We start from the raw sequence: 27,987 nt of genomic DNA on the forward strand, positions 1-27,987 counted from the left end.
TAGTGCTTTTTTGGCTGGGTTCTTGGCTCAGGCACCAGGCAGTGCCACAGGACCCTGGCAGCAGGGTTGGCTCCTGCCCAGGCACACACAGGGATCCTGGACAGCTCTGCTCCGAGTGCCTGAGAGTGCCAGAGCAATCGCTGAGCTGGGAGCTGCAGCCTGTGCTCTACCCTGGCTCCCCCTGTGCATTTCAGCTCTCAGGGAGGATGATGGAAGGGGGAGAGGTGTTGGGGCATTATCTGCCCTCCCATGGCAGCAGCAGAGCACACGGGAGGGATGGATGGAGTTCTGTGCTGGGGGCAGGTGTGACCCAGAAGGAACTGCTTGATCCCCACCTAAGGACTGTGGGGATGGACAGGGGAGTTACCAGCAGCCAAACTGCTGCATGTTCTGTGGAGAGAGAGCTTGTAGTCTCTAGTGCTGCCATCACACTGAACTTAATTTGTAAAAAGAAATAAAATAATCATGACCATGCAATTTTTCTAGCTAGCAATTCTCAGGCTTCACTGAGAAAGTTCTCATGAGAGGTTACAAAGCTGAACTGCTTCTCCTTTCTGGCTGTGATTATCAGTGATTTTATATCTGTACTGGGATTTGTAGGTGCAGAGGAGGAGCTTTTGTGCAAACTTCCATTGTCTGTATCCCACTCCTGTGTTTATCAGTCACTAATCTGCCAATGCAGCAGATTTCTGAAGGGAAATACGTACAAAGAGGAGGAGGGGTGGAGGTGGGACCCAGAAAACAACGAGGGGAAAAAGAGGGGCTCGTTACAGTTGGTAAAAAGGAAATTTATGCACATTTGGAGTGTGCAAATCATTACAACCTTGCCCAAACATTAGGGATCAAACGACTATGCAAGATTTTGCCCTCCGTTCTGTGATTCATCAAAATAATGCCAGAAAAGCAATTTCTTCTTCTCAGCATTTATCTGTTACAGAAGCTGTACATAGCCTTAGAAATATTCCTGTTTTCCCACTACCATTTTAAAAGAGATTGGTAAGATTATAACTGTTACCTTAAATTTCCACTTTATGGAGGAATGTTCCATATGGAGTTCCATATTATGGCTCCTCTGAAAACAGTGTTAAGTTACACAGCTGTGTACTGATCAGTAGGGTTAATAGATTATTTCTAGTTGTGGGGTAAGGGTGGAAAAATTTGCTGAATGCAGAAAAAGAGTAGAATTTGGGTGAAAACCAGAGCATTTTAATGGTCTTAATTCTGCCATGCAAAAGAGGTTTTTTTAACGATGCTTCTCCACCAGACTGTGCTTGGATTTCAGGTCCTTATCAGAAGGATTCACCTTCTAATATTAGCTCTCTGATCTCAGTTCCTTCTGTTTGGAGAGGAGAAATTCTGGCTCCTCTAAGGGACAGGTGCCTGTTGAGGGCATCTCAGTGTCTAAAATACTCTACCAAGTGCAGAAGGAGCCTGAGCAGCTCCTTTAGTGACCTCACTCTTTTGCAGTTCATGACTGGTGTCAAGTGGGGCAGCTGAGATTCTCTTTAACTTCTCTCCTTGCTGGAGAGAGCCTGGATCCTGGCCAGTGTATGGTGGTATTGCACCAAGGAAGGCAATCCTCTTTCTCCTCTAATTAGGTGGATTGCTCTGCTGTAACGTCTGGAAAACCTGGGACTAAATGGGACAGAGCACAGGGCAGGAGCAGAGAGGTGTATATATATATGTGTGTGTGTGTGTATATATATGTATGTATAGTCATGCTCTGATATAAAATGAGAAGCTGCTTAGGTTATCAGACAGACCCCAGCAAGTTTGCCAGCCAGAATGTAAATAAGCATCTGTGCAAGTGGACAGATTCTTAATTGCTAGATAAATACAGCTTTATTCCCAGGTATAAACCAGACATAATACTGCAGTAGAATCCCACTGGGCTGAAAGCTGGGATATGACAGGTCCTTTATAGGGATTCTGCTGCTTTCCAGGTGCAGCTGGCACTGCAGTGATTGGTACTATCTAAACTGTGTGGTTTTAGTGTAGGGGCTCTGCAGATATGGCAGTAAGTAGTTCTGCTTCTGAAGATTCGCAAATGCAATGTAAAAAAAAAAAAAAAAAGCTTTTTGTAATTTATATGCATATACTTAATGTAATTTATCAAAGCTGTAACTTCCCTGTAGATGACTGAAACCACAGAAGCAGAATTCATTGTAAGTAACTACCTCTAAGTACTTTCGGAGAATTTTTGCCAGCGTTTTGGTTCCCACACACCTTGATGGAATTTAAGTGACTGCAAACTGCACTTTGTTGGAGTACCTGAAAGTTTAATTTGAGCAGGCATCTCTGGTTCAGCTGTCCATTAGGCTTGCAGAGGAGAGTGCTCCACTCAGCTTCTATCTGACAAGCGCCTCATTTGTATGTTAATGTTGAGTTGTGATTTCAGGGAAGGCATTCAGCGTGTTGTAAAGGGCCTTACTGGCAGATTGCAGCTAAATTGATGCTCGACTCACTAAATATTTACCCTACACATCCCACTTAATATGTCCAAAACCAGGCATACTGTGAAATCCTGAAACCTGATTCTGTGCTTATAAAAGTCAGGAAGCTGCTAATGTCAGCGTGGAGCCAAGCGGAGCCCCGGCGCTGCCAGCACAGCCCCAGCCTCTCCTGCAGCCTGCCGCCCGTTCCGTGCTGCTGCTGCAGCCCCGGGGCTCACCTGGCTGCTCTCACCTCAGTGCCAGGGCAGCGCTGGGCCTGCTTCTCCCACCCACAGTTCCCACAGCCCAGCTGCCCCTCCTTCTCCCGGGCTGCCCGTGGTCCCTAGGGGATGGATCCTGTGGCACAGCTGGGAAACACTGCAGCTTCACCAGCTCCTTGCCACGTAGTAGCCATTGAGAGAAATGTTTTGGGGTGGAGTAGCCAAGGTAATGCCTTTGCCCTCAGACATCCCTAATGTGCTAAAGCTGGTACAGTGATGAGGGCTGGGTTGGAGCCCTCCCAGCTCACCTGTTTGTTTTTATTCCCAAGCCTGTTCTCCCAACGAGTTCCAGTGCAGTAACAAGTCGTGCATCTCCTCCACCTTTGTGTGTGATGGTGACAATGACTGCGGGGATGGCAGCGATGAAAGGAAGTGCTCCCCTCTGACCTGCAACCCCAACGAGTTCCAGTGCAACAACAGTGTGTGCATCCCGGAGCTGTGGGTGTGTGACAACCAGCCTGACTGTGAGGATCAGTCGGATGAGTCCATGGAGAAGTGTGGATACGACGCCAAGGCCCTCAACACGTGTGCAGCACACGAGTTCCAGTGCGGGAATGGCGAATGCATCCACCTGAACTGGAAGTGCGATGGGGATGAGGACTGCAAGGACAAGTCTGATGAGCAGGACTGCCGTGAGTGTCTGCAGGGGCAGAGCTGAGGGCTCTCTGGGGTGGGTGGAAGGGCCAGGAGGCTGCTGTGGGCTGTGTTTGAAGGCAAATCTTTGATGTCTGAGCAGCAGCTGTGCCAGACAAGGAGCACTTGTGTCCCACACAACATGGCTGGGTGCCCAGCCCAGCAGGGTCAGGTGTATTCCACACTCCTTTTGTGCTTTTTCCTTGAGAATCCAGAGAGGAGGCATAAGAGCTGTTGGATAGTACCGTGCCTCAGAAGAGATCTGTTTCACTAGAAAGACAAGGAATGAAAAATAGGAAAAATGTTCAAAGCCCTCAGGCTGCATGGTGGGGTCACAGCCTGGAGGTTAGAAGTTGGTATGCTAAAGGGAATATATGATCAGCAGAAAAAAAATAATTCATTTTCTGTCTCTGAAGTTGGAGTATACTGAACAAGGCAGTCGAGAGAAGTACCTCTGAAGAATCCAGTTTGAAATGCACTTTGAGCTTGGCTTGATAAAGGCACAGAGCTAATAAATAATGGATTTCTTTTCAGCTGGCTTTATGCATTTAACATGCTGGTGTTGGTATGTGTGGTATTTTGAATGTTTCATCCATTTTTAGCCACTAAACTGTTCAAGCTGGTCACTTACCTGAGGAGGGAGAGAGATGAAAACAAGAGCAAAATGTTTTGCTAAAATATTCATAATGACAAGATTGAAATTAAATATTTACATAACTGTTTATATTTAGCAGCTCTGACATTGGGCCACCTCTGGGGAGGAAGGCAGCAACGAGCTGCAAACCCAGAGATTTTTGCAATGTATCTAAGAAAACTTACCACTTTAGCCAGCACCATGTTTTCATACCCATGGCAACACCAAGTCCAGGCTGGTGAGCGCAGAACAGCTGTGTGGGAGAGCCCTGCAAGGAGATGGTAATTAGACTCTTTTCCAAGCAGAGAGAAACAGATGTTAATTCACTGGCTTCTTTAACAAGAGGATGTAGTAAATCCTGGACACCACAGTTTGCACTACCATAGGTGTAGCTGCTATGCCTTTAAAATAGCCAAGGATTCTTTAAAGAGAGGTGAGAGCTGAATAGGAGAAGCCAAAAATGTTTTGTTACGAAGAGAGCAGCTTTGACAGCAGGGTACAAGGCCGTCAACCCCTCTCAAGCAGGGATGGACTAGGTAGGCTGTCTTTTTCATCATCTCCAAGAAGGTGATAAAGCTGGTGATGGAGCTCTTGGGCAGCAGGGACTCAGGCAGTACTGCCAGGGTCTGAAGGGTAATGGGGACTGTGGAGTCAGGAGACAAAGTTGGTTCCTTACTCTGTTTCAGGAAAGCCATGCAGAAGCATATCTGGTGGAGATGGGCATTGCTGCCTGGGGCAGCCTGGGTGGTTTGGTGCCTCTTTTCATTCAGAGACCTCCTGAGTCCTGCTCCTGCATCCCCTCTGAATCAGGGGACAGTGGCAAGGGCCACGTTACAAACATTGGTGAAAAGCTGGTGTCTGGTGCAGGGCACTGCAGCAGAACTGACCTCTGTCCCACAGGATTGCAGTGGCAGCAACCTGACAGGATGTCTGAGTTTTGACAGCTCAGGAGAGGGAAAGGTGAGCTCCCTTCTTTGCCAAGTGGAGAAAGATGGGAGCTGCTCACTGATGGCACTTTCTGATGAAATGCCTCTTAAATTTCAATCCCTGTTGTTCAACTTGAAATGTTTTCAGTCTTTTACAGGCCCCATTTACTTTGACATTCTGCTGGGTGAGAGGAATGGGACTGTGCCCATGTACCTTCCTGAGGGAGAGGGCCCACTGTTCCCCAGCTCCTTTCCTTGGTCTGACAAGCACCAGCAATGTCCAGCTGAGCTCCAGCTGCTGAGCCATGAGGCCTGAAAGGAGCACAGCTCCACCAGCCTTCCTGAGCTGCAGACAGCCTCAGCCAGCAGCACTTCCAGAGGCACCAGAGGCAGCTCCGGAGGCAGAGGACACAGCTGGGCACCGCTGCAGCACAGCACGGTGCTGACAACCAGTGGAGAAAGGGGGAAATGTGGCAGAAGTGACTTGAGACAATTCTGGCTCTGAGTAGCAGAGATTAAGCACACGAGGGTCTGTTTCCAGAAAGTCTCAGTCTGGCACAATGTGCCATTTATTGACCCAGGAGAAGCGTGTGTGAGCTGGTTCTGCTGCCTTCAGTCCAGGGACTGAAGGATTGGGAAACAGTGGGATAGTGGGATTCAAAGACCCACATTTTAGCTACCCCAGTGTTCCTCCACATGGAGTGCCTGGTTCTGGTTGCACCCTGGTGCCACAGACCTGTGTGAGCCCACTGCCATTCACACTGCATGGATGGGAGTCTCTGAGGTAGCAACCAGGAGAGGACTTGCAGCACTGAGTGCTCATGTAGGTGATGTGTTGGCTGGGTTAGAGCCAAAATTAATATTACTTTCCCATCCTAAATGCAGCTGTTGCTGGGGTGCACCTGCCTGCAGTAAGAAAGTGACATTTGGGAGCTCTGGAAACTCGGCATCACTGCTCATCTGTTAGACTGAAGAGTTTAGCGACCTTTATGATTCTTTTCCTCTCCAGAAATTCTCTGTTTGAGATCAGTGTCATGGGGCACACAGGGAGTTACAGGTGTGTGGCACTGCTCTGTCCCCTTATCAACAGGGATGGCACACATCCCCCTTGGCTGGACTTGATTAAAACTGCAGATTCCACCACTACATCTCTTGCAAATGGGGATCATATGGGTTTTGCACAGTATAAAACAGAGATGGGAACTAATGCTTTAAGAAAAAAGTCATGAGGCCATCACCCGTCATTTGTTATAAACATTCTGGATTGGTAAATGAGTAGAGCAGAAATGAAGGGTGACAATTGGTGAACAGGTTTTGGCAGCGAGACAGCAAATAAATAGGAGGGAATGAGTCATTTCAGGAAAGCTGTGTGAGAACATTGGGTGGCTGGGGTTTTTTCCATAGCATATATATTCAAATATGTATATATGTATATTTATAAAATGAACATTAGGTTAGATTTATTAGTCTCCAAATTTGGAATGGTTATATTTTAAAATGTCCTTTGCAACTTGTACTAGGGCATCCAGGAGGGAGAATAAATAATGCTTACAACTGACAGCAAGAAAACTGATCTCTTGAGACCTGACCTCACTCTGTCCTGCTTCTGTCTCCCCATCTATAAAATGGGATTGATGCATTTTGCAAATGTTGCAATTTTTTTTTTGGGGGGGAAGGAAAAAAAACCAGAAACTCAGGCTCAGATTTGAGCTGCTGAGTTTGAGCGATGCAGCTTTGTGCCTAGGATTTGTAAATGGGAAATGTGTCTCTTTGAGGGCACCTGTTAATTTAGCAGGGCTTTGGTAATTTGTTTTGTATTTGATTTGCAGGGGAGATGGCTGTAAAACTACTGAGATTTCACTGATGTAAACCTTTCAAATTAGCACAGCAATTTTCTGAACATCTTGTGCAAATAAACAGCACAGCTCTTCCCTCTTCTTGGGGTATTGCTTTGCCTTGGGAATGGCCTTAATGGGAACCTGCTGTCAACTCTGCCAGTGGGGCTGAGATGGGTTAGTGTCTCAGCTTCAGGATAACATAGAATTCTCTCTCCTGAAAAATGCATCAAAAGATAGAAATGCCATACATGTATTTTAATGCCTTTGTGATCAGTAAGAGCTGTTACTTTATCTGCCTTTTCCTGGTGTCTGTTAAGAGGCTCAGGGGCTGTTCCTCAAAGGTCTGAACTTCCACAGCTCTGGTTGAGTGAGAAGTGAGTCAGGAAACCCAGCCTGGTCTCCAAACTTCTGTCTCTTCTTGAAGCAAAGCTTTGTGCAGTGGAGCTGTACAGCCCCACATCTGTGTTTTGCAGTCTCTGTAGCAACTGAGCTAAGAATTGTGCTGTCATTTTCTCCTTAGTCTTGTGGTGCTTGTGCAACATTGTCTTTGCAATTCCTACAAAATTCTCCTTCATTTTAATTTGTTTAGGACTAGAAACCTTTCTGTTCTTAGCATTTAGCTATGAGTGCTTTTTAGAAGAGCTTTGAAGATTACAATTGCGGACAATTATAGGTTTTATAACGGCTGCCTTCCAAATCTGTAGCTGTTGTCATGAAGATTTACTTGATAAACTGGAGACCTGTTTCTGCTCCAGAAAAGACAAAACCCCCACTGGCTTTAATGACATGTTACACTTTTGTGAGGGGTTAATATTTATAGTCAGAAATGGAGGACCATCCTTTCCTGCCTTTCCTCCACACATAGAAGTTGCTACAGAAAAGGTGAAGCAAACTGGTTTTCAAGTTACGGCTGAAGATAAGAAGTAACTGTGGCAAAGGAATTTTCAGTGAGACAACAGGAAAAGCCTTGCAGTGGCCAAGATTTAGCTTGGCAGAAGTCAGAGTTTCCTATGGAGGAAGGTGGTCTCTCCATGGTCAGGGCTTCCCAGGCAGGTGGCTGTACATGCCAGGAACAGTTTAAGCAGAAGTGTCTCTGACTCCCTTCAGGAGTTCTCAGTGCCACTTCCAAACATGTGGTCTGTGACTCTCCCATACAATGGCTTTGTTTCTTTCTCTCCTTCATTTTCCCCATTTGGTAGAGCAGCAGATCCCACATGCTCTGTTTGGAGCTGCTGTCCCAGATGTCCCACTGAGGTTTCCCATTCCTGTGCCTGGGTTTATTAGCTGAAACGTGGCAGCACAGCTGGTCCCATAACTGTGCTTATTGCTTGGGATTTTTTTTCTCACTTTGCAGCTTTTTATGAATATAGTGCATATGGCTTTCCTCTCCAAGGAGCAGTGCTATTTCCAAACTTTCCTCATGTGAATACTGGGTATTTCTAATGACAGGATCTCTCCCTTCCCCCACCAGCCCTGCAGTTGTGGCTTTTCCTGTCTCTGGTGCCTTTTGCTGGCTGAAGATGCTCCAGAACTAAGTCCAGTGAAGCACTCAAGAACCTGGATCCTGCATCCTGCAGGATGCAATCACCAATAATGTGGAGTCTTTGTGCAACTGATACTTTATGGTATTGATGCTAGCTCACTTCATGTCTGCAGCTCTTCCTGGGTTATCTAAAAGTAGTAATTTTTGTATTAGAACCAGTTTGTCAAATTGTCCAGGGAAGTCTGCAGATAGCTCTCACCTCCTATGTAGTAACACCAGTGCTGGCTTTCCCTCACTACTCAGAAGCAGTGATTTTCTGTCAGACCATAGCAGGACACAATCACACGATGGAAAGACTGGAATCAGGAGCCCTCCAGGGTGCACTGCCTTAACAGGATTTTAAGAATAGATCTGACAGGCCACTCAGAAGAAAACTGCAAACATGTCCCAGGAACGAGGAGCCTGTTTAGCTAGTGAACCACAGGCTGCCTGTACCCTGTGTCAGCACAGGGCTGGTCCCAGCTAGGGAGGTCTCTCAGCTGGGGAGAGGAATGTGACTGGTTTTAGTATAGTCAGTGTAGCTGTCTGGTTTATATTTTTCCCCAACTTTGCTGTTCATCAGATCTATTTTGAGTCTGCAATAATCTGACCTGGACAAATAAATTTCAGGTGTGGAACCTGGCCTGACACTGTGGAGGTGGTTTGGGCTGGAAACCCCAAGAAACACCTCACCACAGTGCAGTGGAACTCCTCTGTCTTCCAGTGGGCTGTTGGCTCATGGGCATTTGGTAACCTGGTGATCATGTCTTGCTGCTGCCTTCATCTCTACTGTGACCACACTGGCTTTGGCAGAGTCCCTACAGGTCTCTTGCCTGGGCCTTAACCTGAACATGTTTTGAAATGTATGTTAAATGTAACTTTTTCTGAAGGAAGGAGAGCTGAGGAGCAGTTGCCTTTGCCTACCGAGTGTCACTGTACACTCCCAGTTGGAAAGCAGCCTGGCCTCACACAGACTGCAGCCCCCAAAGCTGCTCCACTGCTGGAGTTTTGCTGCCTGCTTGCTTTGTTCTGTCTCAATGGGAAGCTTCACTGTCAGCACTGGGTCTGTTTTGACTGGGTGTGTTCATATGGGCTTTGATGCTGTTTTCCCAAGGATACAGAGGGTGATCTGGGATAGCAGAGAGGCACAGGAGAACAGTGGCTGAGACAGCTGCTGCCTCTGTTGCTTTGGTGGAAGCAGCCAAGATTGACATTTGCTGACAGAAAGTGCAACCCCAGCAGTGTCAGAGGGACATGGCTAAAAGGTAGCACAGAAATCACTGAGTTCTGTGTGGCTGATGTTTGAATGTGCTGTCTCTTAAAGCTCTGGTGACCTGCCAGCCAGATGAATTCCAGTGTGGCGATGGGACCTGTATCCATGGAGCAAAGCAGTGTGACAAGGTGCACGACTGTCCTGACAACAGCGACGAGGCCGGCTGTGTCCAAGGTAGGTGCAGACAGCTCTGTGCTCCTCGTGCTCCGTGGGGTAGATGTGCCAGGGCTGTGTGGCCTCTGGAGAGGGAAGAGGCCTGTGCTGCTCCTCTGGGCCATGTCAAGCTGCTTGCTGTACAGTTTTAAGCCATTCTGGCAGTGGGGTTGCTTGGGAGAGATGATTGTGCTAACCAGGCAGACTGCATGACTTGAAAAGTTCTTTGCATGAGGCTCAGGCTCATTGTTCATTTGCTTAATCCCATCCCATTTCTGCTAATGACGCCCTCCTGAGCTTTATGTCAGCCTGTTTGTTGTCATGAGCCTCATCTAACTTAGTTGCTTTCCTCTCTTGCCCAACATGACAGAGTCAGCATGTGAAAGTCCCAGCAAGTTTCAGTGTAAGAGTGGAGAGTGCATTGACGGAGGCAAAGTGTGCGATTCACATAGAGACTGCAGGGACTGGTCTGACGAGCCTCTGAAAGAATGTGGTACAGTACTTGCCTTCTACGTGTTGCTCCTGTTGTAACTGCTTCCCCTCTTCTCCATCTGGTGCTCACAGCTTTGAGTGTAACCACATGTAGCTGCTAATGCTATTTCTCACTCTGCTCTTCTTTCCTTGCCTTTATTCTCTCATCACCCTTCATATGAATATAATTAGTAGCCTAGTCCGATCATCTGTAAGTTTGAACTGTGCCCTTCTCCACTCAGTTTTTATTCTTGGAGGGATGTATGAACTGAGCATGGGACTAGGACTGAGGAATTCCCCTTCTCCCCAAATACTAGTGTCCTCCACAGCACAGACCAGTTTATTTAGCCTCATTGCCTAAATTATCTTTGAATTCTAAGATGGTGATAGTACCTTAAAAATATGGCATTGGGAACATGCTTTGAAGGTGAAAGCATGTAGAGAGGCAGCAATCCCTGAGAGATGACTTCAGCCATCTCTGGGTTGTACAAGTTGTTGCTGCTTCCCACAGCAATGACAGCAGGTTGCTCTCTGCAGCGTCCTGCCAGCTTTGGGCTGTGGGAATGCCAGGAGAGTCAGGGCTGGCAGAGCCAGCAGAACAGAGCTCAGGCCACAGAGCTGTGCCCCCTCTCCACAGGGCAGTCCCTCTCTTGCCTTTCCCACCAGACATTGTGGGCACCAGCCCCAGTCTGCAGCATTACTCAAACACATTTGTTGTTTTCCCCTGTGCAGAGATGTCTCCAACAGGCATCTCTTTCCATGACATCATGGAGCTCAGTGGCTGCCCCTTTAATAACTCTTGTTCAGGAAGAACTGTCACTCTCCTGTTCCTGTAGACAAGGAAATGTGTGTGCATGCCTAGTGAGGATGCTCTTACCTCATGCTTCCAGTGTGCCCTTGCTTTCTTCCACTAATCCACATCTCCCTGTTTCTCTAAGTGGCTGTTGCAGTTGTCTGTCTGTGGAAGTCTCCCAAAAAGCTGGCAGTCCAGTTTGTCATAGGAGACTGGGCAGTGGCACAGCTAGCTAGGCTTGGTGCTCAACCGAGTGGGTGTGGTGCCATGACTGGCGCAGCCCTGGGCTGACAATGGGGTGCTGTTTGAGTTGGGAAGCAGAGAAGAGGTCCCAGGGGAAGGTGTTTCTTGAAGGGTGCAGTGCTGTGGGTTGCTGTGACTGTAATGCACACACACAGTTATCCCCACAGGAGGCAGAGGTGCAGGACACACCCCCCAGCTCAGTGTGCCTGTTTAGCTGTGCTCAATTCTGCAGTGCCCTCTGAGAGTCCCCAAAAAAAAGCACTGCAGAAGACAGGACAACACTTGGCTGTTTTAGTCACACAGGGAATATACTGCTGAAGTTTGGTGAAGAGCAGCAGCTGCCCAGGCTCCTGCTGCCTGGCTGTGCCAGGCTCCTCCTCAGCTCCTCTTGAGAAGTGTAGCAAGTGAACCAGCACTTGATTTACAGCCCCTAAATCCATTCCACAAACCACTTCTGAAACCATGGGAATTATCTGAGTGAGAGTTTGTCCGTTAATCAAAGCAGCCTTCGTAGTATTTTGCAGAGTGCAGTTTTGCATGTTTATGACCCAATTTGCTATAGCCCCATGCAAGTGTAGGAATATGAGATTTCTGTCCATAAATGTCATTGAACAGTGACAACACACAGTGGGGCTGGGGACACCTTCTCAGAGCCTGGTGAACTTGCTCTATTAATTATGTATTGACACCTATATATGTACCTGCTAGGAAGGTAAAAGCATCCCAGAGCTGAGACAGATTCCTTCTGGCATGGTATTTTCCCAGTCTTACTGACTTAATTAGGTTGTATTGTTTCCATTTTCTTCCAAGAGTAATGGTTTAATGGCTCTGCTGTGCTGCTCACCTGCAGTGTGCAAGGAACAAGAAGTAAAAGATAAATGAAAAATTTGCCTTTAAATTGTATTATAGATTGGAGAAAATTAGTTTTCCTTGTTCTGGTGAGTCCACTATCCCTGAAATCCCACAGCTCGTGTTCAGCAATCTTCCTTAAGGAGACAACTTTCTCTTCACCTTTTGTAGGTCAGCTACAACAAGAAGAAATGTTTTCTCTGACAGGAAACCAGCTTTCCCCAAACTCTCATTCAGTTCTGCTTAGAAGGATCCATTTATTCTGTTTTTCATTTCAACATTTGAGAGCAGGATCAGAGAGGTGGCCTTGGATTAGAAAAGGCCCCAGGAGAGGATGGGGGCTGTTGCTTCATAAATTGCACACTTGGGCTGCTGGGGGCTGCCAGCAAAGACTGTTGTGGGGGACGTGCATGTGGGAGGACTGTATCTCAGTGCTAATGGAGTATCTCTGACAGACTGCACTTTGGTGTTTTCTGGAATTTTTCACATAGATCATTCCTTGGAGCTAGATGGGAAAATAGTACAGTATTTCAAAATAGCTGGCCCGTGGGAGATGAGAGTCCCCCAGCATGAATTATTAAAGCTCAGAGAGACTGTTCAGAAAAGTCAACATGAACCAGCACATGGGGAAGGAGGAGTATCCTGGAGAGAGCCCTTAGGTCCCTTGGAAGTTTCTCACATGTGGCAGAACAGCTCACAGCAGCAGCTCTCTGATGGGATGGGATGCAGAGACTCCCATGCGCAGTATCCCCAGGGCTCCCTATTCATTTAGCCACTAGCTTTGAGTCCAAACGATCCCACAGCAATGGTTTGGAATAATAAAGAGCAAGAAAGTGATACAGTGGAGGCTTCCTATCCTTGAAGGCACTTGTGCTCTATAGGGCCAGTACCAAAACCGATAGAAATGGGAAAATTTCTGAGGAAACCTCTTAATTTTATTCAGTCTCACAATTTAAAGCCCCCATTTGTCATAGGTGATCTGTGTATCCCCTGCAGGTGTTAATGAATGCTCTACAAACAACGGTGGCTGCTCACACATATGCAAGGACTTGAAGATTGGTTATGAGTGCGAATGCCCGCCTGGATACAAGCTTCTGGATAAAAAAACGTGTGGAGGTAATTGACATGCAAACAGCAGTCCCTTGTGTTTCACCATAGAGAGACGTGATTATATTCACTTGAGCATTGCTCCATCACAGATGGTTTGATTTCAAGTTATTGATGGGTTTCAAACACTCCTTTCAGACATAGATGAATGTGAGAATCCAGACGCTTGTAGCCAGATCTGCATTAATTACAAGGGAGACTACAAATGTGAGTGCTACGAAGGATACGAGATGGACACCCTGTCCAAGAACTGCAAAGCTGTAGGTAAGATGATGCCACAGGCACTAAAGCTCTGCTTGCTCAACAGCACAACTCCGATAAGAAAACATGCTCGCAGGGCTGAGGCAGGGGAATGGAAACAAAAGGAAACCTGCAAAGCAAGCAAAGACATTTCACTGCGAGCAGCACAGAACTGCTGCAGCGTGAGCAGATGCGTCTCTAGGCAAGAACTACTGATCATGCAGATCAGAATATTTTAACAGTGTACAGAGCAAGATTGCAGTCACTACTTGGCTTTTTGAAGCTGAAACTAGAAAAGAAAGTCTCTTGACAGGTGTTATTGAAAACAGTGCAGCAAAAACATTTAGTGGCGGTAGTATTGAAAGAAAGAAAACATCCCGATTAAAGCAGAGTAGCTTAGCCACCCCTCCCCCTGCCCAGCTGTAAGTCACCAAAATCTGGCCCAGGATTTTGCACTGAAATGGGAAATTGAAGGTGAGGACATTCCCTGGAGTTTTACTTGTGGCTTAGCAGAACAGGCAGTCCAAGAGCCAGCATGTGTCCAGGGATCAGAGGCCTGTGTGTGACAGCCCTGCCTCTGGAGCAAGTTTCCACTTGCTTTCAGTGTGGTAAAGCTTCTGTACAAACACAGCTATCAGTGACTGATAGTTTCACTGCTGTTTGAGAAATGAAAGCTGAATCCAGCCCTTGGGACAGCTGCTGACGTAACAAATGTGCTGATTTTCTGTGGTAGGCAAGAGCCCATACCTGATCTTCACCAATCGCCATGAGGTCCGTAAGATAGACCTGGTAAAAAGGGATTATTCCCGCATCATTCCCATGCTGAAGAACGTCGTAGCGCTGGATGTGGAGGTGTCAACAAACAGAATATATTGGTGTGACTTGTTCTACCGAAAAATCTACAGGTAAGGGGCAAGAGAGGATGTGTGTGTTGGTCCCTTCCCAAAGCTGCATTCCATCTGTACCTCCTAAAGCAATCCAGAGAACAATGCAGGGTAACAAGGCACCTGAAGGCTTTTCTGCCTTGACAGGATTACCTGTTGTGGCCCAGACTTGGTAATCTTCTTTAGGAATTGATAAAAGCATCAGGAACTTGTGCAGTTATCTCTTTGATAATACAGGGTGGCTTTTCATCAATGCCAGATCCTGCTGTACATGCAGTTAAATGTAGGCTCTTGTTTACTGAACCATGGACACTGCAAAGCAGGGCTGAGGCTGCTGCCATATTGTGAGGATTGCATGGGAAGTCACAAAGGACCTGGCATCTGAAAGCACAAAGGAGGCAGCAACACAGATACAAGCTGCTGCCCACTGTAGCCTCTAATAGACTGGATTTAAATTCACAGCACCTGACCACAGTACATTTTCTGTAACTCTCATTCTCACTCCTCCTTCAGCTGTTTTTATGGCATCCATCACAGTTATTATGTGCGGGGCTTGAGTGTGCTTGGCCAAAAAAGCATTTAATTTATGTGCTGAAAATCCCCCGTGTATATTCTGATTTGCACAGCTATTGCAGCTTCTGCAGTAGTTTGCTCTGGATTTTAGCTAATGATCAGACACAGGCTGATTGGTGTCAGCACATGGGAGCCAGGCCAGGGTTTCTGCAGGCTCTGGTAGCTCCCGTGCCACTGGCAGGGATATCTGCCCAGGCTGTGCTGGGTACTGACCGCTAGTAGCTGGGCAGGTATCCTGAGGGCCCTGTGGGGCTCTGAAAGTGGGAGGACGGTTCAGAAGAAAGCTGTCAGCTCTCACTGAGTCTGTCTGGGCAAGGGCTGAGTTCATTCACAGAGAATTATCCAAGACACTGCTCCTGCAGCTCTCCAAGAGCAAATGCCCTGGGATGCTGGGAGGCCTGGGAACAAGCAGTCTGTGGTTAAGCGGCTATTGCAAAGTGGAAACTGTGGTACAGAACGTAATTGCTGGCAAGAGATCCCATCTTTCATGATGCTCATCTCACTTGCCTTTCCAGATCCTGTCCTGTTGAGGTGATGTCCCCTTTGGGGTGTCAGAACTTTTACAATATTAAGTTCCTGGGAGAATTGAAATGTCACCTTGAGCCCCTCCATTGTGGAAGCCCTGGGAGCCTCTTGGCTTTCCCTCTTGTGCAGGCACAGGCAGGAAGCATGGAACACAACTGTTCCACTGGCCTGGAGAGTGCACTTAGAGCACGTGGTGCTTGTCACACTGAAATCCTGGAATCTTGGGAGCACAGCTGGATGCCCATAGAGCACAAATGTACCATTCCTTTGGTGCTGGGGTCAGAGACAAACCCAAACCATTCTTGTAGTGAAGATGCAGCAGCGTGCTGGTCATCCAGGCTGAGTCTGCGTGGACATTCCAGCCCTGATTGCAGACTGTAAAACTGCCAGCAATTTCTGGGTTTAGACATTTCAGTTTCAAGGCTCTAATCTGATACTGGAGAGCTCAGCTCCCATACAATTCATCTTCTCATTCCATGAGCAAAGGCAGGATGGGTAGCAAACAGAGGATGTGAAGCATCCTACGATTTCAAATGTTTGGGGTGGGGGGCAGAAACTTCCTGCTGTTTTATAACTGTTTTAAGGTGTACTGTTATTCTAAGAGCCAGACTAAGCTTTTACAAACATTGATGCAAACTCAGAATAACTCGATCTCAATTCACTCAGCAGCACTGATACTGAGAGTAGAATCAGCCTGTGTGGTTGTAGGAGCAACATTTCAGTTATTTATGAAACATCCATGTGGAGTCTGCTGCCTTTCATTATCGTTTTGAAAGATTTTGAGGCTGCCACTAATATTTAGTGAACATTTTCTTTGTATCTAGTGAAATCACTTGCCAAATTAATGCAGCTTCATGAATTCCTTTGATGAATCATAATTAGCTATATAGCTCCTAATTCTGCAGTACATTTAAGCACATTTATTGCATGCTAAATTCAACTCTGTTCAGCAGAGCCTTGGAGATTATATTCTTAATGTTCATAAATCTCATGAATCAATGCTGTGGAAGTTAACAAGCCTGAAGTCAAATGTTTTCCTGAATTGTGCAGTTATAGCAGGAAGCAGGTAGAACAATGAAATGACAGTTCCCTGCTGTGGAAATCCTGCTGTACAGGAAGTGGGAAATAAGAGGCTGTAGGAGAAAGCAGAAGATTGTAGGGAGCACCATAAGGGTTGCTGTGTCAGCCACGCTGCCCATGGGGCACAGCCTGTGGGAGCTGTGTGTGGTGAGCCCTGTGACCCTCCTGTCCCTGCAGCGCCTACATCGACAAAGCGAGTGACACGGCCGAGCAGGTGATCCTGATCGACAGCCAGCTCAACTCCCCCGAGGGACTGGCCATTGACTGGGTGCATAAGAACATCTACTGGACAGACTCTGGAAACAAGACCATCTCAGTGGCCACTGCAGATGGAAGCAGAAGGAGGACACTTTTCAACAGTGACCTCAGTGAGCCCAGAGCCATCGCTGTGGATCCCACACAGAAGTAGGTGTCAACACCACAAACACCCCTTTGCCAACAGAGACGTTCCAGTTGTATTTCTGCCCCTCTGACAAACCTGGGGGTAGTTTTCATCCCACTAAGACTTCAGATGCCCTTTAAGATATACCCTACAATGGGACTGTGGAGATGGTTGAACTAACCCTTGGCAAGGTCCCTGCTATTAAAGACAATTCTGAAATTCATGGCCATGGTTTATGTGTTCAATTGGCCTGAGCTGGCCCCAGCACAGAGGTTGTGCTGGGAAATGAAGTCTGTCTGAGTTGGGTTTGGGCTGTTTGGATGAGTGAATGCCAGGTGCCTAACAGACACAGCAGGATAGTTTGCAGGGGTTAGTTACTAGGGTGAGATTTTGCATTCTCGTGCAAGTTTTGTGGCAGATTACTCAGTGGGAGAACTGCATGTGGCTTCAGATGCATACTGGAATTAACTGAAGTGGCTGAGGGCTTTGCTATAATACAGAGAGAACCTTAGGGCACCTCCTACCACCACCACTGCAATCAGCAGTGCAGGTTTCTTAACTGGAGTCCAGGTTACTGTTTTCTTACCTCTGCCTCTCTCAGGTTCATGTATTGGTCTGACTGGGGAGACAAAGCCAAGATTGAAAAGGCTGGTCTGAACGGCGTGGGGCGGCAGGTGCTGGTCACCGACAACATCGAGTGGCCAAATGGCATCACACTTGGTAAGTGCCCAGGTCAGAGCTACAGCATCCACTGGGGCTGAAGGAGAGCTGGTTTTATTATTGAGCAGGAAACAAAATAGTAAATGTGCTAAGGCACCTGCACACACAAATCCTAAACTGCTCTGTCATTACTACTCACAAACATCAGTTCCATTATTTCAATAGCACAAGGAGGAAGTTTTGCTGCAGTCAGAACCTCATACTGCAGGAGCCTTGAGTTGCTTGTCACTGTGCCCTAAGGGAGAGGATGCAGAGCTGTGACAAGCCTTTGGAAGTCCAGAAAGCATCAGAATGCTTGGTGTTGTCTCTGTACAGGGCCTGTCTCAGGAGCAGTGTCAGGATCCTGCACTGGACTGATGAATGCACACTGTATCAGGGAAAGGGACAGGGCCTACAGAACCCATTCCCTGTCACCATTCCCTGCCTGCCCAGCTGCTCAGGGCCAATGGAACCCATCAGAGGGCTGTGGGGGTTCTCACTGCCACACCAAGCTGTGGGGGTGGAAAGGAGGTTTTATGGAGCAGCAGGGAACATCCTGCTCTGGAGATGGAGCTGTGTGTGTTTAACACCAGGCAGATGTGAGGTTCTCTGCTTGGCTTTGAAAATTCTGGCTGTGGCAAGGATGTAGGAGGAAATGCTGCTGCCACTACACACTGCTGAAGTGCTACTGCAGTGAACAAATAATGTTATCATTTAGTAATTAAGAAATTAATTAATGACTTGTTTAATTATATAACTTGTTTCGTTGGCTCTCATCCACTTGCATTCTGTTCAGTGAATCTCATCCAAAATGAGAGAATTTGCTTCAGAAAGAGAAATACAGCTTAGCATTCCAAATAACACTGGATCCTTTCCTCCCACTCTAACCTGCCCCCTCCCCAAAATCTGTCTGGCTGTGGTAGGAGTGTCCCCAGCAGCAGATTCCCCCAGCCTGCAGCATACGAAGGATTTCTGGACCCAGAATTCTTCTTCACTGAAAATGTGTGAATTTCACAGCTCCTTTAGAGAGGTGTTTCATTGGAATCTCAGTAGTCGCTCTCCAGCAAGAGGCCAAGGCCTGAACAACCTTGGGAGGGATGAAGCTTCCCACTCGGGCACTGATGGAGGGAATCTGGGAAGCCCAAACTCCTGCAGCCCTGCTGCTCCTCGTAACAAAAGAACCTCATTGTACAAGGCTGTCAGTCAGGCATTCCCCACACACACACAGCAGAATGTTCCTCCTTTTTAATCTTATTTATAGGGTCTTATCCCAGCATATCTGGGCACAGATTCAAAATCAGAACTAGTGTTAAAAAAAAAAAAGAGGCCCAATAATAAAGAGATTAGTCATGCTGCCAGCAGGAAAAACATGCTGGGCAAGAGCAAAAGAGTTGCAAGAGCTGTGTGTAATTTTGCTTCATTGTGTTTTACTTTCCAGATTTGCTGAATCAGCGTCTCTACTGGGTAGACTCCAAATTGCATTCACTGTCCTGCATTGATTTCAATGGCAGCAACAGAAAAGTTCTGATCTCCTCTGTGGATGATCTGAGCCATCCTTTTGGCTTGGCAGTGTTTGAGGTAAGAGTGGAAAACGGATGCAGAACAGACTGGAGCCTGTAAGAGGTTTCAGAGCTCTTCTTGATTAAAAGCTCTGCCTTTTGCACAGCACAGAGAGCTCAGTGAGGGCAGTCGCTGCTATAGAAACCGATTAACCTGGTGTGGGTTCAGCAGGGAAATTGGTTTTTTAAGCCCTTAATCAAGAGCAATGTGTTATCTCATGCTTTTACCTAATGCAGCACCAGTGCATTGAATGATCAGGGGAACAAAGGCTTCAACTTTGGCACTCACTGTAGGTCAGTTAGAGCAGAGAAAGGTCCAGTTGGCTTTTGGCTCAGGAAAGCCCTCTTTCTTAAGTCCCTTATTCCTCTTATAAAATATGTGTGACATCTGGACATCTAACTTTGGGCATGGGTTTCTCCAAAGCATTGCTGCTCTTTAGTGTTACCCCATCAGCAGCATTTTGAAGGATCTCTTAGGTTATTTCAACTCTCCCCATCCTTCCTGGTCTGAATGGCTGGATAGAATAACAGACAACCCTTTTGCTTTTGCTCAGCTGCCCTTGTCCAGCAGGGTGGTTTCCCTTACAGAAAGGCAACAGTACACACAGATGACCAAGCAACTAAATACTGTTTGATAACTGCAATTCCTGGGTATCTCTTTCACCAGGAATTTTGTATCTTCAATCATAGTGTGCCATGCAAAAGATAGTAATAAAACAGAGAAGTAGGTGCTCAGCTTCTAGGTGTGTTCTAGGCACTGGCCTCTTCATAGATACCTGTTTTATGCATATCTTATCTTTAAAAAGGAGGAAAAAATCAGCAGAGATAACAAATGTTTCTAGTATGGAGTATGGCCCTTTGCTCATGTTCGGCCCCAGCTCACAAAGAAAAAAACAGTTCAGAAACAACACAGATGCAACTTGTCTGTACCTTACCTAATTTCTGCTCCCTCACCTCAGTCTCAGAGCTACTCAGAATTACATAGCACTTTGAAAACTTGCAGGAGTACTGGACTTTTGAACATTGCCCAAAATAGAAAGAAAGAAAAAAGCTGCAGGCAGCAGTAGCATGAACTGAAGGTGCCCCAAGGTAGGAACATGGTGCATTGACTTTGAGACTGCTGCAGTTGAATCCAACTCGAACAGGATTTGAGCAGGCCAGGTCAGGAATCCTGTGCTTTTCCTGTAGGACAGAGTGTTCTGGACTGACCTGGAGAATGAAGCAATCTTCAGTGCAAACAGGCTCAATGGCTTGGACATCTCCATTCTGGCAGAGAATCTCAATAACCCTCATGACATCGTGGTGTTTCATGAATTAAAGCAGCCCAAAGGTAAGCACCCTGTCCTCAGGGTGTCATGGCCCTGAATCAGGTTTATTTGAGCTGGCAAATGAAATGCTCCCTGATGGTTCTTGATGAGAAAGAATACACAGGTAATAATGGGAAATCAATGCTTAATGTTTGAAGTTCCTGCATAATTAATTCAGCAGCAGCATTTATTGGAGAATCTGCAATTTGCTAATAGCTATTTAATTAGCATCTTTGATAACAGTGACTTACTCTTGTCACTCTGATGCTTCCCATTCATTATGTATTTGGAAAGTTTTTATAATACTGTGTAAGGTTCCACTCCACTGTACAAACTGTAAAGATGCTTAAGCAGCCTGATAAATTGAGGTAGGGAGTGGAAGAAGGTCTTTTCAAAGGATCCTATATTTCTTTGCCAAGGGCAAGAAAAAAATAATTAGAAAAATAACGTGTCTTTTCTTCCTTCCATCCTTGAACAGCTCCAGATTCCTGTGAGCTCAGCCCCCAGCCAAATGGAGGCTGTGACTACTTGTGTCTTCCTGCACCTCAGATCTCTCCGCACTCCCCCAAGTACACATGTGCCTGTCCTGACAATATGTGGCTGGGTCCTGACATGAAAAAATGCTACAAAGGTAAATACAATCACATCTCCATTTCGCTATTCCAACAAAATCATTTTTACAGTGAATATATTTCCTGATGGTGGAAACACAAACAACCAACTTCTGTAGCCCACTCCTTGCTGCCCTCTGAACACAGCAGCACTGTGGTCTCCTTTGTTGAAAATTTGCTCATTTTGGAAAGCTTAACCAGAAAAACATACAGTGTGAAGGGAGGAAAAAAGGGCAAGGGCCCAGCACAAAAAGTGTGAATAGTCAATAAATCATTAAAATTGGTAACTCATATATTGATAATTGATTATGTCATCTATATATGCAGTATATGCTTGCGTATATTTAGATATCTATATATCCATCTATGGATAGATACCAGATCTGGAGAGGCCACAGTCATTGCACATAATATCCTGAAGAGACGAGTGGTTTCAGTGTAGTTTTCCCTAGCATGCAATGAGGTCCTGGTACAAATTCAGTATCTTTTGAGGTTCTGAAAAAAGCCACAAGTTTGTGAACTTCTCAGCTACCTTCAATACAGAGTGCTTTTTTTATTAGTATTAATAAATCAAGCTTGACTTCAGGAAATCATTTCTGTAGGTTTAGGCAGAGAACTATTGATAGTTTGACTACCTGGGAAATAGAACTGGAATTTGGTTTCTGCTTCTCTTTATTAAACCTAACAGTCCTTCCCAGATGTATAATAACCATTTTTGATTTGTTTTGTGTACTTGCAAATGTCATTGTTACTCTTGGTTTTCAGATCTTCCAACTACTGCAACTCCTGTAGTGGTTTCCACAACTGCAGCACCCCGTGCTGCCAGCACCACAACCATTGCTGCTGCACCTGGCAGTGCTACTAATACTAACGTGGCAGTGACAGTAACCACTGAAGTCGTCCCCAAAGCTGTACCAGAAGCTACAATTACCACCCCAAGTCTTCATTTACCTTCCACCACATCTATCCTGATAGATTCTGAGATGACCACTGGAAACAGCAATTTATCACAGCACTGTAAGAGAATGAGGTTCCTCTTTCCTTTTTCTCTATTCATGGTATCACAACTCCTCATGCACTGGTGGGAAACCTGACCTAATGTCTGAGTTCCTGAGGGGTCAGGTGCAGGCAGATCCTGGGGCACAGCAGGAGACATCCTCTCTCTGCAGATACCTGGGGTACGATGGCTGCTGTGATTGCAGTCACTTGGCATGTTAAAGAACTTACATCAAGACACATGAATGGCCCTGAGAGTTCACACCAGCCCTTGCCTGGTGCCCAGTACTGGCTCATCCCAGCTTCAGTGCTGTTTGCAGTGCTGCAGGCAGTAGAATGGATGATTCTGCAGGTGCTTCACCTATTTTAATTGTTTAATTAGTAATGTGATCCAGCACAAGTTCTGGGTGAAGAACTTCCCCTGTGCAGTTTTAGTGCTGCTGGACATATGGAATCACTACAGCCCAAGACAAGCTGCCTCTGGTTTGTGTGGCTGTGCTTGGCATGTTAATGTGGCCTCATCATGACACAGGTTTGAAGTTTTGCATTATTTATCACAAAAGCATCCCAGTGGAGAGCACTAATAGGCTCTCCTCAATGGAACACCAGCCTACATCTCAGAGCTCACAGGCAGTCCCTCCAGGTCCTGCTGCCAAGGCAATGCAGAAAGGCTGAACTGCAGTTCAAATTTAAAAAAAAAAAATTCTAGTCCAGAGAGATTTTGCTTTCAGAACCTCAAGCAGGCATGTATGTTTAAAAACTGTAAAATGCTTCTTTCCCCCAAATGTTTCACGGTCTACATTGCATCTGGAAAGCAGCAATACACCACCCCTGTCTGTAGGAACAGTGGTGCAGTGCACTCTGTGCTGCGTGGGGAAAGCACAGTCCAATGGCTAAAATGCATTTAGTTCTCTTTGTCCAAGTTTCTTTCAAATACAGTAATTACCTTTTTAATAAGCCATGGAAGCAAGGTCCATTTTATTGTCCACCAGTCTGGCTTGTTATTAAGTAAATAACTATGTAACGGAACAGCCTGCCACAGGGAAGTATTTAAAAGTTGCATGAATTGGTGTATCAAAACTACAGTTGGTTCCTCCTCTATCAATTCCTGGTATTTTAGCAAAAGTAAATTTTCTAGGCTGATCCCCAATATGAGAGCTCAGAGTGAACATTTTAAAGTATTGAACTCGAAAGGTATATTGAATTTTTTTAAATTATACTTTAGTGTAATTGTTTTTTTCTCTCATAAGTACACAATTGAGTTTTGGGACCATTCTTGCATGCTGGGGCAGGCTGCAGCAGTGAGGGATAGATGTGTTCACTAACTCCTTAGCTGTAAATAATAAAAAAGGAAAAAATTAAACAGAGAAGCTGTGCAGATGACTTTGAACTACATTCTTTTTCTGACAGCTCAATAAATCATTAATTGTGTCAGTACTAGAAAGTGTTCTGTGGATTTTTAAGAGCATTATTCACCATCCTCTGATCCGTGCATGGCATTTCCACTAAATGTCATGTTTTTAAAATTGGCCTCCATTTTTGTGGTTGAAAATTAAGAGGCTCAAGCACAGCCACCCAGTCCTGGTCAGAGTTCCCCTGACAGCCCTGTACCAAGCGTGTCCCTTCAGTGGCCACAGGCACTGGGGTGTCCTGTCCCCCTGAGGGGCAGCAGTGCTGCAGGGACCTCATTCCTCAGGAGGAGCTCAGCCCAGACAGATCTGTGTGTGCTGCTCAGCTTCTCCAGAGTAATTTTATTATGAAACTTTTTGTACATTCTTCAATTACAAAAGCTTGTAATTGAACAGAACAACATGGGTACTAACAGCAAACATTTTTTAGAACCAGCAAAGTAGTTAAATGATCAGAACACTTCTGTAATTACAGATGCAAATGATGATGAAGGCTTCGGTTCAACTGTGACAGCAGCTGTGATCGGAATTGTCATTCCTGTGGGTAAGCAGATTGGATTTAACCTTTGAAGGAGATCACACCGAAGTGCAATACCAAAATATTGTATTTACCACAGTTAATACACTTTTCCAGTTTTCAGGGGTGGGGTGGAGAGAATACAGAAACTGTTGAATTGGGGAAAAGCAGCCCAGCTTTGAGAAAATGTTCTAAGGATGGCTGCCAATATGGGAACATCCCAGCAGATCCATGCCTGGCTAACAGCCCTTTCTCTCCCCTCTCCTCAGTGGTGATTGGTTTGCTGTGCATGGGGGGATACCTCATCTGGAGAAACTGGAAACGGAAGAATACTAAAAGCATGAATTTTGATAATCCAGTTTATAGGAAGACAACAGAAGAGGAAGATGAAGACGAAATCCACATTGGGCGAACTGCCCAAATTGGACACGTGTACCCAGCAGTAAGTACCTGAGAAGGTAGCTGAGGGAGATAATTAATTCTGATGAGAGTTCCAATAAAGAATTTGGATTAGTGCTGCTTATTTGCCATCTAATGACAAAAAAACAGAGCTTCTTCGGTATTATTGATTAGGCAGAAGCCTAAACTTCTGGCAGCCCATGCAGTTGTCTTAGAATACAGTGCTCTGTATCAGATACTCTGTTCCAGTGAAGAATAATTGTCCCAGTCAAGATACTAATCTGACAAATGAAAAGCTCCCTCGAGAGCTACCTCAGTTTGGGACAGGTGATTACTCATCCTCTACTGGATTCCATTATGTCTGTGCTTAGGCTCTTACCAAGTGTCTAAACTATCTTAGGGATAGACTGAGTTTCTGTGCAAACCAGGGTGAGTATTTTCTCTGTATTAACAGTATAAAGAAAAGGCACATTCCTCACAAGGAGAAGGTGAGGTTCTGTAAGAAATTAAGGAAAAGAATCCTCCCTCAGAGCAGCATCCCTGGGGAGAGTAGCACTGGCAGGTGTAACTGCACTGTATTTTCAGAAGAGAGCAGAATGATCCATAGTAATGAGTGAAGGCAATACAGCTCCTGCAGCAGGCAGGTGGCTAAATAATGTCCTATATCATCTAAAGGTCCCACACAAGATCATGCTGCAGAAGGTGCCATTCCTCACAAGGAACTTTATCCAGTACACAAGGGCAGGAAACTTTCCAGTACCTCTTTAGTAACACTTGAGCAAGTGACCTTGTTTGGGGAGAAAAAAAAAAAAAATCACTATCTAGAATTGATTTGTCACCAATACACTTAGGGACAGCCATGAGAGTTTTAACAAGTACAAGTTAGCACCAGTATCACCATTCACAAAAGTGTGGTTTTTCCCTCCCCAGCGTGTAGCACTAAGCTTAGAAGATGATGGGTTGCCATGAGGATGAAGATGCTGCTCCAATCAACTGAACACTGAACAAATCTGCTCTGGATCGCAGAACCTGCTTCTTCTTTTTGATCGTTATTTATGTTGCAGAAGGGTAACCACAAAGTTATAATGAACTGCAAACATCCAAAGGATGTGAGAGTTTTGTATGTATAATCTTTTATACACATTTTAACTTGTTGCACTACCCATTTGTGATAGTGAATAAGCAACAGCTGAGCTACTAACTCAATGTACATAACCAGCCAGGCTGAAGGTTCAGTAGCTATTGCTTTATTTTAAGACTATATTTATAGATATTTTGTAAATATGTTGAATATGCTTTGTGGCTATCCATCAACATAAGTAAAATAAATTCTGTACAGGCAGTTTAGAAATATTTATTAACAAAATCTGGATTATAAGATCTGTTCTGTAAATATAGTAGAGGGGTGAGAGTATTTATTTTTTGTATGTTTGGCTTGCTGTGCATAGATTATCTGTGTATATATCTATCTGGACAAGATAGATATATAGGCATATAAATATATACATATATATAAAAATATATACATATATTTTAAAACTACTAGCCTACATTTATGAAAATTAGGGATAATTGAATTTTTACAGGATGTTTGAGAAGTTTGCTTTGAAATCTGATGACACTATGTAAGAAAGAGCTGTAGTGTAAGATAGCTGACCAGTGAAGCACTCCATAACAAACAGCTTCTGATTTCCATCCTGGCTCTTAAGGGTTGCTTTTACATTTTCCACTCTATTCCATCAAGAATCCAAGCAGTGCATTTAACTGGAGAGCTATTGCCTACAGCATTTCAGTCAGGAAAAACGCCTACAGCACCCAGGGTTTTTGTGTTGTATTGTTGCTTTTTTACAGCTTGGTACAAATCTGACTTGTTTTTTATTTGTTTGTTTCCAAATGTAAGTCTAAATGCTCTTCCACACTGGGAATCTTGCACCTCTCAAATCAGGTCACAATTAACAGAAACAAAGATTTAGCTATATATTTCCTCACTCCCAGGTGAGCACTCTCACTGGTTCATCAGGAAAATAATACAATAACAAAAGTCACTTTCTTTCCTCCTTGCCCTCATTCCCTGCTCATACTGATTAAAAATCCAATTTTATGAGCTGCTTGGGCACACACAGAACTCTTTGAAGTGCAGCAGTTCCCTTCCAAAGTACTGCCCATGGAACAACATGCACCATGGCAGATCTCCCAGAGCACAGAGCACTGGGCAAGGAGGCCAGAGCAGGTTAAAAACTCCCAGCCTTATGAGTATCGTTGGCTGGGTCATCCTACACCTGGCAGAAAAAAACACTTGTTTTTTTCTCATCTCATTCTTTGGGATTTCCTGGGAATTCTGGGGGAAGTGAATACACTTACCTCCCACTGCAAAATGGACAAGTACCTCTCTGAACTGTACCAAATCCTAGAGAAATCTTCCTCATGTTTTTATGTCAGTCCAAGCTTTTCTGTTTGAGTGAGTAGAAGAAACTTAGCCTGAGTAGGTTTGGAGTTTTTTCCCTTTTGTTTTTCTTGTAGAATAAATTTAGAGTGTAAGGTAATCTGGAAGCTGGTTCTTGACTAAGAGAAGGAAGAAAGCGTCTAAAGCCCTGGCATGCATTACAAATATAATACATACTCTCAAATGCCTCATGGCCTGCATAGACAATACAGAAGTAATCAAGCATCCTTCTATTCCAAATTTTAGATTTTAAGGCAGTGACAAAATGAGTGAGATATCCCATTATTGTTCTAAGATATGAAGCTCTCTTTCTACAAATCCATGCACTGTGTGCATGAAGAAAAAAGCTGAGAAAGGCTGTATGTGATAACACTGTAACTAACAGACGAATGTAAATATATATGAAAGTTCTACAGTTTTGATACTTTTTTAAGAACACGTACACACAAACAAACCTGTACAAACCACATGTAAAAGGCTGCAGGTTTTTTCAAACCATTGTAAATGATCTCAATGTGCAGTGCTGATTTCAACCTTTACAGATTTATAACTACTGGGAAGTCAAACACCAAATTTGTTTTTTAAGAAATTAATTATTTTAAATAATGGTTCAGATTGGTAGGGTGATATTTAACATTGTAATAATTTCTGCTCTGTCTTGTCATACTGAAGTTCTGTTAGAGTAAGTTCTTGCTTGGTGCCTTTTGTGTTTCAGTTCTTACCTTCCGGACAAAAGGCCCAGGGAGGGGTGGGGGGGCTCTGTGTAACACTTGCTGTACTGGAAACCAAATGAACACGTTTGTAAAACAGTGCACTGTTTCTATAGAAAGATTAAATTTTTTTATCTGGGACTACTGAACTGATTAATTCCTGGTGCCTGAAATGGGACTGTCGTATTTTGGTCTGAGTTTTCCCTATCTCTTAATTGCCCAAACCCAGAGTGGGGTTTGGGAGCACTGCTGTGTAATCCAGCTGTTCAGCTGCAGCGTCACAATATCAGCACTGGAGACAGTTCATACTCCACATGTGAATCAAGAAAGCATTTTTTTCTGAATTGTCTTTTCCTGCCACTTGTTTTGATCATCTGCAAATCACATGAACTGAGCCACCTTGTTTTAACTTATATGGGTTCAAGCACTGACTCCCCAGCCAAGACATAAATCTCAGTGTCCAGTTTCACACTGATAAAGATGAACTTGTGGCTTTTG

The 27,987-nt window shown here is 45.1% G+C and overlaps 1 protein-coding gene and 1 long non-coding RNA gene across 4 annotated transcripts in view; one reads left to right on the forward strand and one right to left on the reverse strand.

Moving 5' to 3' along the window:
• The window catches only part of LRP8 (LDL receptor related protein 8), a 173,091-nt gene extending 145,258 nt beyond the window's left edge, over positions 1-27,833 (forward strand). For 2 of the 3 annotated variants that reach the window (XM_085067566.1, XM_085067568.1), the window contains 15 exons: positions 2,983-3,345; positions 9,591-9,713; positions 10,063-10,185; positions 13,045-13,164; positions 13,294-13,419; positions 14,129-14,300; positions 16,635-16,862; positions 17,441-17,559; positions 18,977-19,116; positions 20,286-20,427; positions 20,883-21,035; positions 21,781-22,032; positions 23,896-23,964; positions 24,207-24,379; positions 25,267-27,833. In XM_085067566.1, the coding sequence (XP_084923692.1) occupies positions 2,983-3,345; positions 9,591-9,713; positions 10,063-10,185; positions 13,045-13,164; positions 13,294-13,419; positions 14,129-14,300; positions 16,635-16,862; positions 17,441-17,559; positions 18,977-19,116; positions 20,286-20,427; positions 20,883-21,035; positions 21,781-22,032; positions 23,896-23,964; positions 24,207-24,379; positions 25,267-25,305 (2,342 nt within the window). In that variant the 3' untranslated portion in view covers positions 25,306-27,833. The remainder of the gene's footprint in view (positions 1-2,982; positions 3,346-9,590; positions 9,714-10,062; positions 10,186-13,044; positions 13,165-13,293; positions 13,420-14,128; positions 14,301-16,634; positions 16,863-17,440; positions 17,560-18,976; positions 19,117-20,285; positions 20,428-20,882; positions 21,036-21,780; positions 22,033-23,895; positions 23,965-24,206; positions 24,380-25,266) is intronic. The other variant, XM_085067567.1, reaches the window with a different exon arrangement.
• Positions 1,185-27,987, reverse strand: part of LOC146433696 (uncharacterized) — a 37,848-nt gene continuing 11,045 nt past the window's right edge. The window contains exons 2-3 of the long non-coding RNA XR_014853684.1: positions 21,394-21,510; positions 1,185-20,306 (exon numbers count right to left, since the gene is read on the reverse strand). This is a non-coding gene — a long non-coding RNA (uncharacterized LOC146433696). The remainder of the gene's footprint in view (positions 20,307-21,393; positions 21,511-27,987) is intronic.

Source organism: Lichenostomus cassidix, chromosome 8 (assembly GCF_008360975.1).
Source record: "Lichenostomus cassidix isolate B80296 chromosome 8, HeHo_3.0, whole genome shotgun sequence".
Lineage (NCBI taxonomy): Eukaryota > Metazoa > Chordata > Aves > Passeriformes > Meliphagidae > Lichenostomus > Lichenostomus cassidix.